Source organism: Jaculus jaculus, chromosome 7, assembly GCF_020740685.1.
Source record: "Jaculus jaculus isolate mJacJac1 chromosome 7, mJacJac1.mat.Y.cur, whole genome shotgun sequence".
NCBI classification, from domain to species: domain Eukaryota; kingdom Metazoa; phylum Chordata; class Mammalia; order Rodentia; family Dipodidae; genus Jaculus; species Jaculus jaculus.
The window spans coordinates 29,906,352-29,922,483 of NC_059108.1; the positions used below are offsets into that span (position 1 = coordinate 29,906,352).

Consider the following 16,132-nt stretch of genomic DNA (forward strand, 5'->3'; position numbering starts at 1 on the left):
TGGCCTGCAATGTTTGATGGGGAAGGACTCAGGGGCCTCCCTGACAGCCACTCATTGGGAGGTAACTATCCCTGGCACTAGAATTTTCTTGCAACAACCTATGGCTTCTGGGAGCAGCATTACTCACCCCTCAAACAAGTTACTTTTAGAGGGCTGGATAATTCTTTACTGTGGGAAGCTGATACATTAAGGAATGGTCAGCAACATCCATGGCTACTACCCACTAGATGCCAGCAGTACCTACTAAAGATTTTATAACCAGAAATATCTCCAAACATTGCTACATGAACTCTGGAGGTGTGGGGGTACACAAAATGTGCCCACCTCAAAACTGCTACTGTATAGCATCTGGGATTAAAGGCATGAGCCATCACACTTGGCTCCATATAAGAAGTTGGGAGGCCAGCGTGAGCTACATGAAATCCTACTTCACAAAAAGTAAAACTCAAACAAAGCAAAAAACTATTTGTATCTGGGCATGGTGGCTCATGCCTTTAATCCCAGCATTAGGAAGAAAAAGGTAAGAGGATCACCATGAGTTTGTGGCCAGCCTGAAACAAGAGTGAATTCCAGGTCAGACTGCACTAGAGCGAGACCCTACTTTCAAAAAACTAAAAAAGAACTATTTATAAGAAGAAAGAAGTCAGGCATGGTGGCACACACCTTTAGTCCCAGCATTTGGGAGGCACAGGTAAGAGGATCACTGTGAGTTTGAGGCCACCCTGAGACTACATAGTGAATTCTAGGTCAGGCTAGGCTACAACAAGACCCAACCTTGAAAAAAAAAAAGAAAGGGAGGAAAGAAATAATTTCTGCATTTTACTATTGTACCTAGTCCTAATCTTGCCTATTTTCAACTATAGAAGGTTTTCAGATTTCATTTAGGACAGAAAGCAGATATATATGTTTGGAATGACATATAAAACCTTCAAAATAATAACAAAAGGGCTGGAGAGATGGCTAGGTGGTTAAGGCACATGCCTCTGAAGCTAGAATGCTGACCTGTAAGCCCCGTTGAGCCTCTTGCCTCCACCCCACATACAGCTGAGGTTAGAGGCATGTGCAGCTATGCCAGCTTTTCACATGGGTTAAACTCATATCCATACATATGCCCACTGAGCCATCTCCCCAACTCTAGTTTCTAGTCTGTCCCCCAAGTTTTGCCTGCTGGACACTTGGTCCCCACAGTGGTAGTACTGGGTATAATGAAACTTAAAAAAGTGAGGCCCAGTAAAAACAAGGGTGCTATTTTCAGAAGGAAATGTTAGTCTGCTGGAGTGAATTCTGGAGTAAAAATGCTTAAGATGGTTGGAGAGATGGCTCAATGGTTAAGGCGCTTGCCTGCAAAGCCTAATGACCTGGGTTTGATTCCCAGTACCCACTTAAACCATATGCACAAAGTGACTCATGCAGCTAGAGTTCATTTGCAGTGGCTGAAGGCCCTGGGGTGCCCAGACACACACAGACAGACAGATAGAAACACACAAACACACACACACATTCCTTCTCTCTCTCCATCTTCCCTGTATCTCTCTGCTTGAAAATAAATTTTAAAAAATTTAAATGCTTGAGCCTAACCCCTGAATCTCTTTCTGTTTTACTATATGTCTTCCCACTCATACTCTGCCACATGCCCCATGTTCTTCCATCTGTCTCCTCATGTATACTGTCATCTGCCCATATGCTGCCTCCATACTCTGCCATGTGTCCCCCAACTACAGGTTCTGCCACATATCTCCTTGCCATATGATCTCCCTGCTACAGGCTGTGCCACATGCCTCCCACACACTGATGAGTCTTCCCACACATGTTCTGACATGTCCCATACACTGTCTGTCACATGCCCTCTGCCATGTGCTACCACCCACCACATATTGCTGCATGCTTACTTCTCCACTTGCCATGATTTTTTCTTCACATGTTCTACCATATTCCATAGGGCTATCTGAACTTCAATCTCTAAAACTGAGCAAAATACACCTCTTTCCTTTATAAAATTATTCCATTATAGAATTCCACCATGGTAACAGGAGCTAACTAATATAACATAAACTAAAATAAATTTGTAATTAATTTAATGGGTTTCATTGAAAATTACAAAACACCACAAGAAGAAATTTAAAGATGACATTCATAAATGAAAAGGTACTGTGTTCATGAGTTGCAAGAGACTTAATGCTGTTAAGACGTCCATACAACCCAAAATGACCTACAAATTCAACCTAATCTTAACCTAATCTCTATCAAAGTCCCAGCATCATTTGTTACAGAAATAGAATAATTCATTCTAAAATTCACATGAAATATCAAGAAACCCTGAAAAACTAAAGCTATTTTGGAAAAGAAGAACAAAGTTGGAGAACTTGGGCCTCCAGAGTTGAAAACATAAGCTACAATAATCAAAACAGTTGCTTCTAGTATATTGACATTTAGAACAACAGAATAGAAAAGATATTCCATCAAAAGCTCTAGTATATATGGTCAAATGCTCTTTGGCATAAGAGTGTAGAGGCCATTCAATGGGAAAGGACCATCCTTTCAACAAATAGTATTGTGAAAACCAGACAGTCACATACAAAAGAAAGAAGCTGAACTTTTATCTTACATCATACACATAAAAATTAACTTAAAGGGCTATAGAGATGGCTTAGCAGTTAGGGCGATTGTCTACAAAGCCTAAGGACTCTTGTTCAACTCTCCAGGTCCCACGTAAGCGTGATACATAGCGACGCAAGTGCACAAGGACCCACACGTGCACAACACGGTGCATGCTTCTGAAGTTCAACTGAAGTGGCTGGAGGCCCTGGTGCACCAATTCTCTCTCTCCCTCTCTTTCTCACTCTCGCATATAAAAGACAGTCTATTGGGCTTGTCTCAAAAACAAAAATTAACTTCAAAAGGATAAAAAAATCTAAAACTACAAACCTTTCAGAAGAAAATACAGATGCAAAGTTCTGCAGTATTAGCCTTGGCAATGACTTCTAGGCTATGTCACCACAGCATAAAGCAACAAAATAAAATGAGTACAGCAAACCTTTATGTGTCAAAAAATATAAATAACTTCTTCAACTGAACAACAAAAATAGACAACTGGGGCTGGAGATATGGCTTGGTGGTTAAGGGGCTTGTCTACAAAGCCTAACAACACAGGTCCAATTCCCTAGTACCCAAGTAAAGCCAGATGCACAAAGTGGTACATGCATATGGAGATCATTTGCAACAGCTAGAGTTTCTGGCATGCTCAGTCAATACTAACCCTTTCTTTTATTTTTTGTAATTTCTCTTTTGAAGAAAATGCTTTGACAGAGTTTCTTTTAAATTATTAAGTAACTGATTTATTATTTATTTGGATATGGGGGTGTGCCAGGCCCTCTTCTCACTGCAAAGGAACACTAGATTCTTGCACCATTTTCTTGCATCCGGCTTACATGGGTGGCTTGGGAATTGAACCCAGGCCCTCAGACTTTACAAGCAAGCACATTTAGCCACTATGATATCTTCCCAACCCCAAGAACTTCTCATTAGTTAATTGGATTGATGTCACCTTCTTGTACTTTTTCTGATTTCCCCAAATGAGTGTAGTTAGTCTATACTTTGTAGGAACTCTGCTCTCACTACTGTGGAGTTACTATCTTTTCCATCCTGTTACAACGAATCAAATCAAATCAAGAATATGGGAAATAAGCAAGAATGCTGCTTTCTTGGTGAATCTGGTACCAGCACAAGGATGAAGGAGATAGACACAGATAGAACACTCAACTCCTACCAAACCAGATATCCAGAGACACAGAGGCTCCCAAGACCTCATCCCTGAAGTAGACCTGAAATGAACCCAACATGGCTCAAGGAAATTCATGAAAGAGTGGGCAGAAAGATTGTTAGAGTCACAAGTTGGGACATTACACACAGAGACATTGCCTCTTCCCCATATCTGATGACTACCCCCGCAATGCATGACCTACAATCCTCAATGAGGAGGGTCCCTTCAGAGGTGGGAGGACAGGGAGGAGGCTAATGATGGTACCAACATGGCTGTTTACACACTGAGTATGTCCATAACTAATAATAAAAAAATAATATTCAAAAAATATAGTCAACAACATGAAGTATCCCTTACATGAAGGGAGAAAAATCTTTGAAAATCATGGAGCTGATAAGAGGTGTATTAAATCTAGAATATATAATTAACTTCTTCAACTGAACAACAAAAATAGACAACTGGGGCTGGAGATATGGCTTGGTGGTTAAGGGGCTTGTCTACAAAGCCTGACAACACAGGTCCAATTCCCTAGTACCCAAGTAAAGCCAGATGCACAAAGTGGTACATGCATCTGGAGATCATTTGCAACAGCTAGAGTTTCTGGCATGCTCATTTTCTGTCTGTCTCTCTTCTATCTCTCTGCTTGCAAATAACAATATTTTTTTTAAAAGACAACTGTTCATTTACAGATGAATAGATAAACAAAATGTGGTATAAACATAGAATGGAATATTATTAAGCATCAAACCAAAGGAAATTCTGTTATATGCCACAGCACAGATGAACCTTGAAGACATTTACTAAGTGAAACAAGACAATCACAAAAAGACAAATATTCTATGTGAGGTAGCCAGGGTAGTCAAATTCACAGAAGCAGAAGAGGAGTGGTAGCTAATGGTATGGGGGGTAGTTAGGGAAGGAGAAGAGGAGTTAATGGTCAAGAATTTCAGATTTGCAGACAACAAAGTTCTGATTATCATTTTGAGCAATGTACTTAATACTATTAACTATATACTTAATTGTGATTAAGATGGTAAATTTTGTGATATTATTTCTACCATTTTTTTTTAAATTTCACTTACTGGAGGTCTTCTACCATGACTGGTTCTCACTGCTTGCTGAAAACCTGTATCATTCTCCAATTCCTAAAATGAAAAGGCAAATTTAACACTCAAAATAAAATGAAAAAATTTTTAAACTCTTTTGTATTAAAGATTCTCTATAATTCATTTTACCCCAAATAGGAGGGGCCAAGGGTTCCTGTCTCCAAGTCCCTGCCACCCCCCCCCCCAAATGTCAAGGTTCCTTCTGCACCTATGAAGAGTACTAAGGGTAGTCACTTTTAAGGGCATTTTATTGCCTACTGTTCAGATGGGTGGGTATAATGCCTGATTAAATGTCAAGGGTTCGATAACACAGCCTTTCCTCTTTCTCACCAGAAGCTGGAGCAATAAAAGAGATTCAAATCTTTCTCTTTCCCTCTCTGCTGTATAATTTTCTTGAGGGCCTGACATTCTAAATACTTGCTTCAAATTAAACTGAGAGGGTGTTGTAGTCAGGTTCGCATTGCTGGCAGAAAACATCTGACCAAGGGCAGCTTATGGGAAAAAGGTTTGTTTTGGTTTACAGACTTGAGGGGAAGCTCCATGATGGCAGGGAAAATTGAAGGTTTGAGCAGAGAGTGAGCATCACCTCCTCACCGACATCAGGTGGACAACAGGAACAGGAGAGTGTGCCAAACAGAGGCAAAGGGAAACTGGTTATAACACCCATAAGCCAGCCCCCAACAATAAACTGCCTCTAAAAAGCATTAATTCCAAAATCTCCATCAGCTGGGAATCTGGCATTCAGAACGCTTAAGTTTATAAGGGACACCTGAATCAAACCACCACCGCAGGGTAGAAAGTTGTTTTATGCTTTAAAAAAATGATCATCTTCATGACCCTGGAATTCTACTCTGTAACTCTATCCTAAAAATGTTTGATCAAAATACAGAAACAAGGCTGGAGAGATGGCTCAGCAGTTAAATATACAAGCATGAGGGTCTGTGACTACCCCAGTTTGAATCTACAGGACTCCCATAAACAGATGAGTGTGGACATGCATGCATGTAACCCTAGGCCTGTGTGGAGCCCAGTCTCCAGGATAAGTAAGAGACTTATACTCAAACAAGAATGTGCAGAAGAGGAGCTGGAGAGATGGCTTAGCAGTTAAGGTACTTGACTGTGAAGCCAAAGGATCCAGATTTGATTCTCGAGTACCCATGTAAGCCAGAAGCACAAGGGGGTGCATGAGTCTGGAGTTCATTTGCAGTGGCTAGAGACCCTGGTGCACCCATTCTCTCTGTGTCTGTCTCCCCTTCCTCCTCCCCGCCCCCCCCCTCTCCTTGTGAATAAATAAATGAATGAATGAATGGGCAGAAGAGCAAAGGAGTGGAAGACCCAGCATTCTGCTCCAACCACCTCAGATAAGCACACCCTGCTGTAGATGAGTGTGTAAGGTGCTTCAGGGGGACTTATGCTGTATTCATACAAGCAAGCAAAACACAGAAAATATACAGAGATACTCATGCACAAAATTGTTTTTGCAATGCTATCTATAGTAGCAGAAACTGGGACGGGGGAAACCTATGCTAAAGCAACACATCTAATCAACTCAGGATATTCAGTGCAGTCATTAAAATCCTATCTATTTGCATGTTTACAATCATGACATTGCTTATTATGCTGTGGAGTGTAAAAAAGCAAACAGAAAAAAATGCTAGCTTAATCTCAAACATGATAAAAGAAACATGTATATATATGCATATAAGAAAAAAAAGCAACAAAATGTTATCAATGTGATATCGTTTGTGTTTGGAGGATTTTTGAAACAGGATCTAAATAATATAGCCCAGGCTGCACTCCACATCCTGATCATTTTGCTCCTTCCAAGTGCTGAGATTATAGGTGTGCATCACAACACTTAGCTCACAATTATTTATGAGAGAAAAGAGCATCAATCATCAATTTTGTTTTCAACCATGGGCATAAACTGCTTTTTTCTTTTTTCAGCACTGGAAATTGAACTCAGTACCTTGTACATGCTAAGCACTCTACCATTTACCCAAATCCCTAGCCCAGTATTATTTTTATAACTGGGATAAAGGTTTGAGTCCCCAGTACCCACATAAAGCCACATGCACAAGGTGGTACATGTGTCTGGAGTTTGTTTGCAGTGGCTGGAGGCCCAGGCCCCATTCTCTCTCTCTTTTCTCTCTCTGGCTCTCTCTCTTTACATGAAAATAAATAAATAAAATATTGTTTTAAAACTCCTTAGATCAACATCAGGTGTCTTCCTCAATTATTCTCCATTTTTTTGTTTGTTGTTTTTTATGTCATTATTTATGAGAGAGAAAGAGAATGGGCACATCAGGGCCTCTAGCTATAGCAAACGAACTCCAAACACATGTGCCACCATGTGCATTTGGATAATATGGATTCTGGGGAATTAGACCTGTGTCTTTAGGGCTCACAGGCAAGTGCCTTAACCACCAAGCCATCTCTCCAGCCCTGTTTGTTGTTTTTACTTATTTATTTGAGAGAGAGAGAGAGAGAGAAGCTGGGCATGGTGGTACATACCTTTAATCTCAGCACTCGGGAGGCAGAGGTAAGAGGATTGCCATGAGTTCGAGGCCACCCTGAGACTACCTAGTGAATTCTAGGTCAGACTAGACTAGAAAAAGATCCTTCCTCAAAAAAATCAAAATAAAGAAGAGAAAGAGAGAGAATGGGTACTCCAGGGATTCTAGCCACTGCAAACAAACTCCACTTTACTGACTGAGCCATCTCCTCAGATCACGGTAATGTTTTTTTCCACTGTGAATTTGAGGCTAGTCTGGGCTACAAAATGAGTTCTACATCAGTTTGAGCTACAGGAAGACTCTGCCTAAAAAATATAAAATAAAACAAAAACAAGAGATTCTTGGGGCTGGAGAGACAGCTCAGTGGCTAAAAGTACTTGCTTGAAAGCATGACATTCCAGGTTCAATTCCCCAGTAGACATGTCAAGCCAGATGCACAAAGTGGAGCATGCATTTGGAGTTCATTTGCAGTGGCAAGAGGCCCTGGAGCACCCATGCCCACCCCTTGCAAATAAATAAGCAAGTAAAATTTTAATTCTTAAAACAGTTATTTTAATTTTTAAAAATTTATTTATCTGCAAACAGAGACAAAAAAAGAGAGAGAGAGATGGGTACACCAGGGCATCTAGCCACTGCAAATAAACTCCAGACACATGCTCCAGTTTGTGCCTCTGGTTTCACATGGGTACTGGGGAATTGAATCCGGGTCCTTAGTCTTTACAGGCAAGTTCCTTAACAGCTGAGCCATGTCTTCAGCTGAAAGAATTACTTTTTTGGTTTTTCAAGGTATGGTTTCACTCTAGCCATGGCTGACCTGGAATATATTATGCAGTTTCACTCTCAGTGATCCTCCTACCTCTGCCTCCCAAGTGCTGGGATTAAAGGCATGTACCACCACACCTGGCCCCCAAAATACTTTTAAAAAACAATAGATTGTCAAAAACAACAACAACAAAAACCTGTTCTTAGGTATGTATCCTCAGGAGGTTTAAGCTTTTTGCACATTCAGATAGTCAGTGCTGAGGAATATATAACTCAGCATCTTAATTCATTTACATAACCTTTCTGAAGATCTTCCCTCCTGCTGATGCTAATAACCACTGGTAGGAATTTCAGGATCTTCACTAAGTACTCTTCTAGGGTTTTGAATTAGATTAATTAAAGAACATAAAAGGCAGAAAATACGCAAAGCCAAAGTCTTCATTAATCAGCTGAATTCATTAAAAGGAAAATAATATTTAAAAAACCCTAGATTTTGTTTTACCTCAGTATCATAGGTTGGATTGTAATCATTGTAACCAGAATAAAGATCATCTTCATCTGTCTCTGGAGCCAGGTGTACATTTTCCATCATTTGTACCTATAAAAAAAATCAGCACTGTTACATATGTTCAGATGTTTTATTATGACACAGTTTTTTCAACTTCTCAAAACTGTCAAAACCTTCATTAACTGCCCTTTTTTTATGGCAACTTCAGAGCTCTACATCAAAAGAATAGTGACAGGCACAGAGAGGGGTACAGCTGATTATCATGATTTCCACAGAGGTAACAAGTTCAGGAGAAACAAATGCAATAATCAATTAAAATGTAAGCTGTACTCCATTATACACCTAACAGTGCTAAAATTATAAAATCTAACCCATAAGATTGGCACAAATGTGGAACAATTGGAATGCTCATATACCTTTTAGTGACAGCATAAAATGATATAATGCTGCGAAAAGCTCTGCAGTTTCATAAAATTTATAACATTTACATATAAGACCTCAAAACCCTACTCCAGTATTTAATTGACAGAAATGAAAACATATGTCTACAAAGATTTCTGTAAGAATGTTTAGAACAGCTTTATTCATAAAATCCAAAAATGGTCAGACCAGGAGGCAGAGACAGAATGGATAAGCAAAATGTGGCATGCATGCACAAAGGCTTGCTCACAGGCAGAAAATGCACTGAGCTAAGAAGTGCCAATGGAGTTTTCAGCACTGAGACATCTCTATTCCATCTTCCAAGACTCAAGGACCATGGTGGAAGAGGTGGCAGGAAGAATGTAAGGGCCAAAGGAAAGGGAAGAGTGCTTTCAATAGTATCTTCAAGACACAAAGCGACCTTGGTATTCATGATCTCACCAGTGGCTGATACTACATACACAAAACCTGCATAACAGGAAGAAAAAAATGAGGACATCAAAATAGAAGAGAGACTAACTGGAAAGAAAAGATTCAGTGGAGGAGGGACTTGGAAGGGGGAAATGATTATGATCACGGTATATTGTCTATATTTATGGAAGTTTTAAAATATACATAAAAAATAAAGGGGCTGCTGTTTAGCCTAAGAACCCGGTTTGAGGCTCGATTCCCCAGGACCCATATTAGCCAGAGGCACAAGGGGGCGCACGTGTCTGGAGTTTGCAGTGGCTGGAGGCCCTGGCATCCCCATTCTCTTTCTCTATCTGCCTAGTTTTCTCTGTCTGTTGCTCTCAAATAAATAAATTAAAATTAAAATTAAAAAAAATAAAGGGGCTGGAGAGAGAGCTCAGAGTTAAAGGTATGTGCTTGCAAAGCCTGCCAGTCCAGGTTTAATTTCCCAGTACCCACATAAAGTCAGACATACAAAGTGGTACATGCACCTGGAGTTTGTTTGCAGGGCAAGAGGCCCTACCTAGTGTGCACATTTTCTCTCTCTCACTCACTTCACCCTCTCTCTCTCAAATAAATAGAAATATTTTAAAAAATAAAAATAAAATGCACTACTGGCACATGACAATATGGAAGAACATCAATTATACTAAGTGAAAGAAGCCTTACATAAAATAACATGGTAGACATCATTTACTTTGCATGAAGTTCTAGGATAGGTAAAACTAATTTATAACAGAAAGCAATTGGGGGCTGGAGAGATGGCTTAGCAGTTAAGGTGCTTGCTTGTGAAGCCTAGGGACCCAGGTTCAATTCCCCAGTACCCACATAAGCCAGATGCACAAGGGGGTACATGCGTCTGGAGTTCATCTGCAGTGACTAGAGGCCCTGGTGTGCCCATTCTCTCTCTCTCTCTAAATACATACATACATAAATAAATAGATAATTTATTTATTTTAAAAAACAATCAGAGCAATAGTTGCTTCTTTGGGCTTAATGGAAACTGAACAAAAAGGGATATGAGAGAATTTTCTGGGGTGATGACAAATTTCTGTTTTGTCTGGGGTTTGAGTCACACTGGCTTGCATGAGTGAAAACTCAGCATAGGAACTGGGGAAGTAACTCAGTAGTAGAGCATATACCTAGAAAATCCAGCAAATACATACTTAGGAGTTCTGCTTTTTGTAAATTTTGTCACAAAAGAAGAAAAAACTATCCAGGTATGTTGAAGCATGCCTTTAATCCCAGTACTCAGGAGGCCAAGGTAGGAGGATAGTTTTGCAGTAGAGGGCAGCCTGAGACAACATAGAAAATTCCAGATCAGCCTGGGCTAGCATGAAACCCTTCCTCAAAAACCCATAAATGTAAAAACTGTAAACAAATACTGAACTATAACAGGCTGTATATTTACAAGAAAGTTTAAATGCTTGTAATTTACTTTGAAATAGATAAAGGAATACATGATTTTAAAAAAGTGTAGAAAAGTGGGCTGGAGAGATGTCTTAGTGGTTAAGGCACCTTCAAAGCCTCAGGACCCAGGTTTGATTCCCCAGTACCCATGTAAGCCAGGTGCATGTGGTGGTGCATGCGTCTGGACTTCATCTGGAGTGGCTAAAGGCCCTGGGGTGCCCATATTCTCTCTCTCTCATCTGCCTCTCTCAAATAAATATATTTTTTAAAAAATCTCAAAGCGTAAGTGAAGCTTTGTAACCTTAAAAAAAAGAACTGTAGAAAAGTAATAATGCCAGAATCTAGATAGCAAGTATAATGTTCACTGTACAAATTCTTTAAACTTTGCTATACAGTTGAACATTTTTACAACAAAATGTTGAGAGAGATGCAGGCAGATATCAAAGCAAAGTGGAAATAAAATCATGAAATAAATGTAATTACTGTACACTTATACTGTAAATGTAGTAACTGCTTGCAAATCTAGGAAAGTATCCCATAAGTGTCACTCAAATTGTGTCAATATCTTAGGGAAGGCAGGGAGATGAAAGGTTAGGCAAGAAATGTATATAAACTATGGTGTGTCAGTTTGAACCATATTAGGCTGCTAGAAAATTCTATTTAATCTTATTGCTCAGCATAATACCAAATATATGTGGTCTCTCTGCACCTTTTAAAATTATTCATACACTTGTAAATATTAAAATTATTATCTTTTAACTATGATTAACATGCTACAAAATTCGCCCTTATAAGTGCATCATGCCAGGTATGGCACACACATGAAATCCCAGAACTTGGAAGGAGATAGAAGGATCAGGAGTTCAAGGCTATCTGTTGTAATTGCCTATATATTGCTGGGAAAAAATTTTCTGAGGGCTGGACAAATGGCTTAGTGGGTAAGGTGCTTGCCTGCAAAGCCTAAGAACTCATGTTTGAATCTCCAGGTCCCATAGAAGCCAGATAGATGCACAGTGATGCAAGTGTGGGTAAGGTGCTTGCCTGCGAAGCCTAAGAACTCATGTTCAAATCTCCAGGTCCCACATAAGCCAGATGCAGTGATGCAAGTGTGCAATGTCACACATGCACACAAGGGGGCACATATGTCTGGAATTTATTTGCAGCAGCTGAAGGCCCTGGCATGCCCTTTCTTTCAAGTGTGCTTGCGCGCGCGCACGCGCGCTCTCCCCCCCCCCTCTCCCCCTCCCTCTCTCTCTCTCTCTCTCTCTGTCTTAAAAAAAAAACAAAACTGACCAAAGTAGTTCATGGGAGGAAAGGATTTATTTTGGCTTTCAATCTTGAGAAGAAGCTTTATGATGGCAGGGGAAGATGGTAGAACAGAGGGTAGACATCATCTCCTTGCCACAGCAGATGGAAAACAGCAGCAGAAGCATGTGCCAAACTGACAAGGGGGTGCTGAGTTATAACACCTCAAAGCCCTCCTCCAACAAGGCTCTACCTCCCAAACTGCCAGCAGATGGGGACTAAGCATTCAGAACACATGAGATTATGGGGGGAGCATCTGATTCCAACCACCAACTACCATAGCATCCATGGTTATATAACAAGTTACAAGTCAACCTGGGTTACATGAGACTCTGTCTCAAAAAACAAATACTAAAGAATTGTGCATCATTCAGTTGGTATATTCAACAGGAGCCCAGCCATCACAGCTGTCTAATTCCAGAACATTTCCTTCATCCCATAAAGAGTCACTCTACATGTATCCTTTCACTCAGTGCCTAGAAAATATTAGTCTAGTTCCTATTGCATTTCCGAACATGAAGTCATACTGTACATGGTCTTTGTGTCTGGTCTGTTTCATATTCATGTTTTCAGGTTTGTCCACAATGTAATATCCATCTGTTATACTTGTATTGCATTCTTTCTCATGGCTGAATAATAAACTTATATTTTGCTTCTCTATTCATTAGTTAATGGACATTGGGCTGGTTCTATGTTTTAGCTTTTATAAATAATAGTTATGAATGTTTATATGTAAGAGTTTTGCATGAGTATGTTTTCAATTATATTGAGTATATTCTTAGGAATGGAATTGCTAGGTTACATGGCAACTCTGTTTAATGTTTTGGACAGCTACCCATTTTTCAAGTAAGCTATATTTGCTATCCCATTGGCAATGCATAAGAATTCTACTTTTTCATGTACTAGACAACACTTGTTATTGTCTTTTTTTTCTCTCTCTCTCTCTTTAAAGCCATGATCATACTATGTAGCTCAGGCTGACTTGCAACTCACTACATGTAGCCCAGGCTAATTCTGATGTCATGATTCTCCTGGCCCAGCCTCAGTGGCATACGCTTAGTTACCACCCCCGCCCCCATGACTGGCTCTGATCTTCTGTTTAGTAAAGCCATTCTAGTGAGTATGAAATGCCTTGCTGTGGATTTGCTATGTTCCCTGATTACTCATATTGAGCATCTTTTCATGCATTTATTAATCATCTGTACATTTCTTTGGAGAAACATCCATTTAGATTCTTTACCCACTTTAAAAAGGCAGCTATTTTTCTTATACAGGTTATAACAATCCTCTATATTCTGAATACAAGATCTTTTGTTTCAGTGCCGGGGATGGAATCCAGGGTCTCACGCATGGTAGGCAAGCACTTTACCCGTGAGCTACAGTACTAGTCCCAGACCCTACCACATACATGCTTTAGTAGTATTTTCTCCTGTTCTGTGTACTGTCTTTGCACTTTGTGATAGTATCTACTGAAGCACTAAGGTTTTTTTAATACTTTTTATTTTCCCTCCCCACTAAAGTTTTAAGTTTGATGTTGTGTAATTTGTCTTTGTTGTTGTTTTGGTTACTTGTATATTTGGTATCACATGTAAGAAACAATTGCCTAAGCAAAGATAATGATTTACATTTGGGCTGGAGGGATGGCTCAACAATTAAGGTGCTTGCCTGTAAAGCCTAAGGACTTGGGTTCTATTTCTCAGTACCCACATAAAGCCATAGGCACAAAGTGGCACATGCATCTGGAGTTCATTTGCAGTGGCTGAAGGTACCCTGGTGCACTCATATTTATTAATCCATATTCCTCTCTCTCTCTCCCCCTCCCTCACTCCTTGCAAATAAATAAAAATATTAAAGAAAGAAAAGATCTACACTTAATATTTTTTTCTAAGAGTTTCATGATTTTAGCTCCCACAAATAAAATCTTTGATCAATTTTGAGTTCATTTCCTATTACTTTTCAAAGACAAAAATTCACTACTATGACAGACAATGTCAAACACATAGAAATGTCATTTTAAGTTGGGTATGATGGCCTACACCTGTAACCCTTGTATACAGGAGGCTGACACAGAAGGATGGTGAGTTCAGGCCAGTCTGGACCACATGATGAGACTTTGTCTCAAAAGAAAATAAACAAATACAAATGGTCATCCCAAAACACTTCCAAAGCATATTTTGATAATTAATAATATCAACTTGACAGGATCTAGAATCACCCAGAAGAAGAACCTTTGGGTATGACTGTAAGGGAGTTTCTAGATTAGGTTAACTAACAGAGGATGTCTCACCTAAATGTGAAAGACAACATTCCAGGGGCTATGTCTATGAATTTAAAGGAAAAAGAGAAAATGAGCTGAGCACCAGCATTCATTTTTCTCTGTTTCTAACTGCAGATGCTGCTCCAAACACCTGTTACCATGATGGACTGTACCCTTAAACTATGAGCCAAAACAAGCCCTTCCTTCCTTAAGTTGCTTTCATATGGTATTTTGTCACACTAATGGGAAAGTAACTGGTACTAAGAAGTTGGACCATTACTCTGGCAAACCTGCTCTATAGTTCTAAGACCTTTGGAACTGGTTGGCAGACAGAATGTAGGAGTTTGGAACTTTGAGGTAGAGAAGCCTTAGAATGCTATAAGCAGAACTCAATGGGTCATTCTGGTGGGAGTTAGGAAGATCAAAATGCCAAGAGAAATTCTGACAGTGGAGGCCTGGCTCATGAGGTTACAGAGTGAAACAAGGACTCTGTCAGCAATGGGGCTAAAGGCCATTTGTGTTAGATTCTGAAAAAGAATCCAGCTGTATTCTGCCCATGTCCTGAGAACTTGAGTAAGAATGAATTTTAAAATAAAAAGACTAATTTGGGTGGCAAAAAGACATCTCAAAACAGGATAGTATTCAGGCTGTGGCATGGTGACTGTTCACTACTTTTATTTATGTCTACAGTGAGAGAAACAAGTGGAACAACAACAACAACAACAAAAAGTCAGGTATGGTGATGCACACCTTTAATCCCAGCACTCAGGAAGCAGGGGTAGGAGGATCGTCATGAGTTCAAGGCCACCCTGATGCTAAAGAGTGAATTCCAGGTCAGCCTGAGCTACAATGAAACCTACCCTGAAAAACGGAAAAAAAAAAGTGGAACAAAAAGATATGAAAATGGTCTGTTTGGAAGAAAAGCAGGGGAAGATTAAAGTTGAAGCAAAGCAGAACAGATATAATTGTTAGAGATTAATCCCTTTCAAGTAAACCCTCGTGCTCTGCACTAGAATGCTAGGAAAAGTGACCTACAAGGAAGACCTGAAGCCATCAAAGGCTCTACCTGGTAAAAATCCAAGTTCATCTGAAAAGAGAGAGAGCCTAAACTGAGAATGTCACAGAAGGGTTCCCTGCTGGAAAACAAACACCTAAGGAGGTGTTTTCCCAGGGTCAGTCTAGAAGGCACACAGAGCCTGGTATAACTGAGATCCAAGGAGACCAGGCTACATTTGGAGGTGACAGCAGTATCATCCATGAGGTGCTGGTTTTAGAGGTATGATGGATACAAGAAGAATGGGGTCATGGAGGCTTATGCCAAGGTTCCGAAGGCTGCTAAAGCCAAGCAATATGAGGCAGGGTTGGATTCTGTGCAAAGTGATGCTGACAGGCCACTAGGTAAAGCAGCTAAGGTGAAGCCTAAGTCAAAATGGAGACACTAGGATGTTGGAGAGACCAAAACCATGGGATGTCCACTGAGGACAGCTGCATGTACAGGATGGAGATAGGCTATGTATACTGTAAGCAGCAGAGATGGGGGCTCAGAGCTACTTAAACCCTCTGGAGCCCAGATGATTTAATTATCCTCAGATACCTCCTTATTGCTGGGACAAAGCACTTGACCAAAAGCAGATGACA

The 16,132-nt window shown here is 40.0% G+C and overlaps 1 protein-coding gene across 3 annotated transcripts in view; it reads right to left on the reverse strand.

Annotated features, from left to right (window-relative positions):
- Positions 1-16,132, reverse strand: part of Ift88 (intraflagellar transport 88) — a 167,408-nt gene that overhangs the window by 138,503 nt on the left and 12,773 nt on the right. For all 3 annotated transcript variants that reach the window (XM_045155256.1, XM_045155255.1, XM_045155257.1), the window contains exons 2-3: positions 8,647-8,742; positions 4,843-4,905 (exon numbers count right to left, since the gene is read on the reverse strand). In XM_045155256.1, the coding sequence (XP_045011191.1) occupies positions 4,843-4,905; positions 8,647-8,736 (153 nt within the window). In that variant the 5' untranslated portion in view covers positions 8,737-8,742. The remainder of the gene's footprint in view (positions 1-4,842; positions 4,906-8,646; positions 8,743-16,132) is intronic.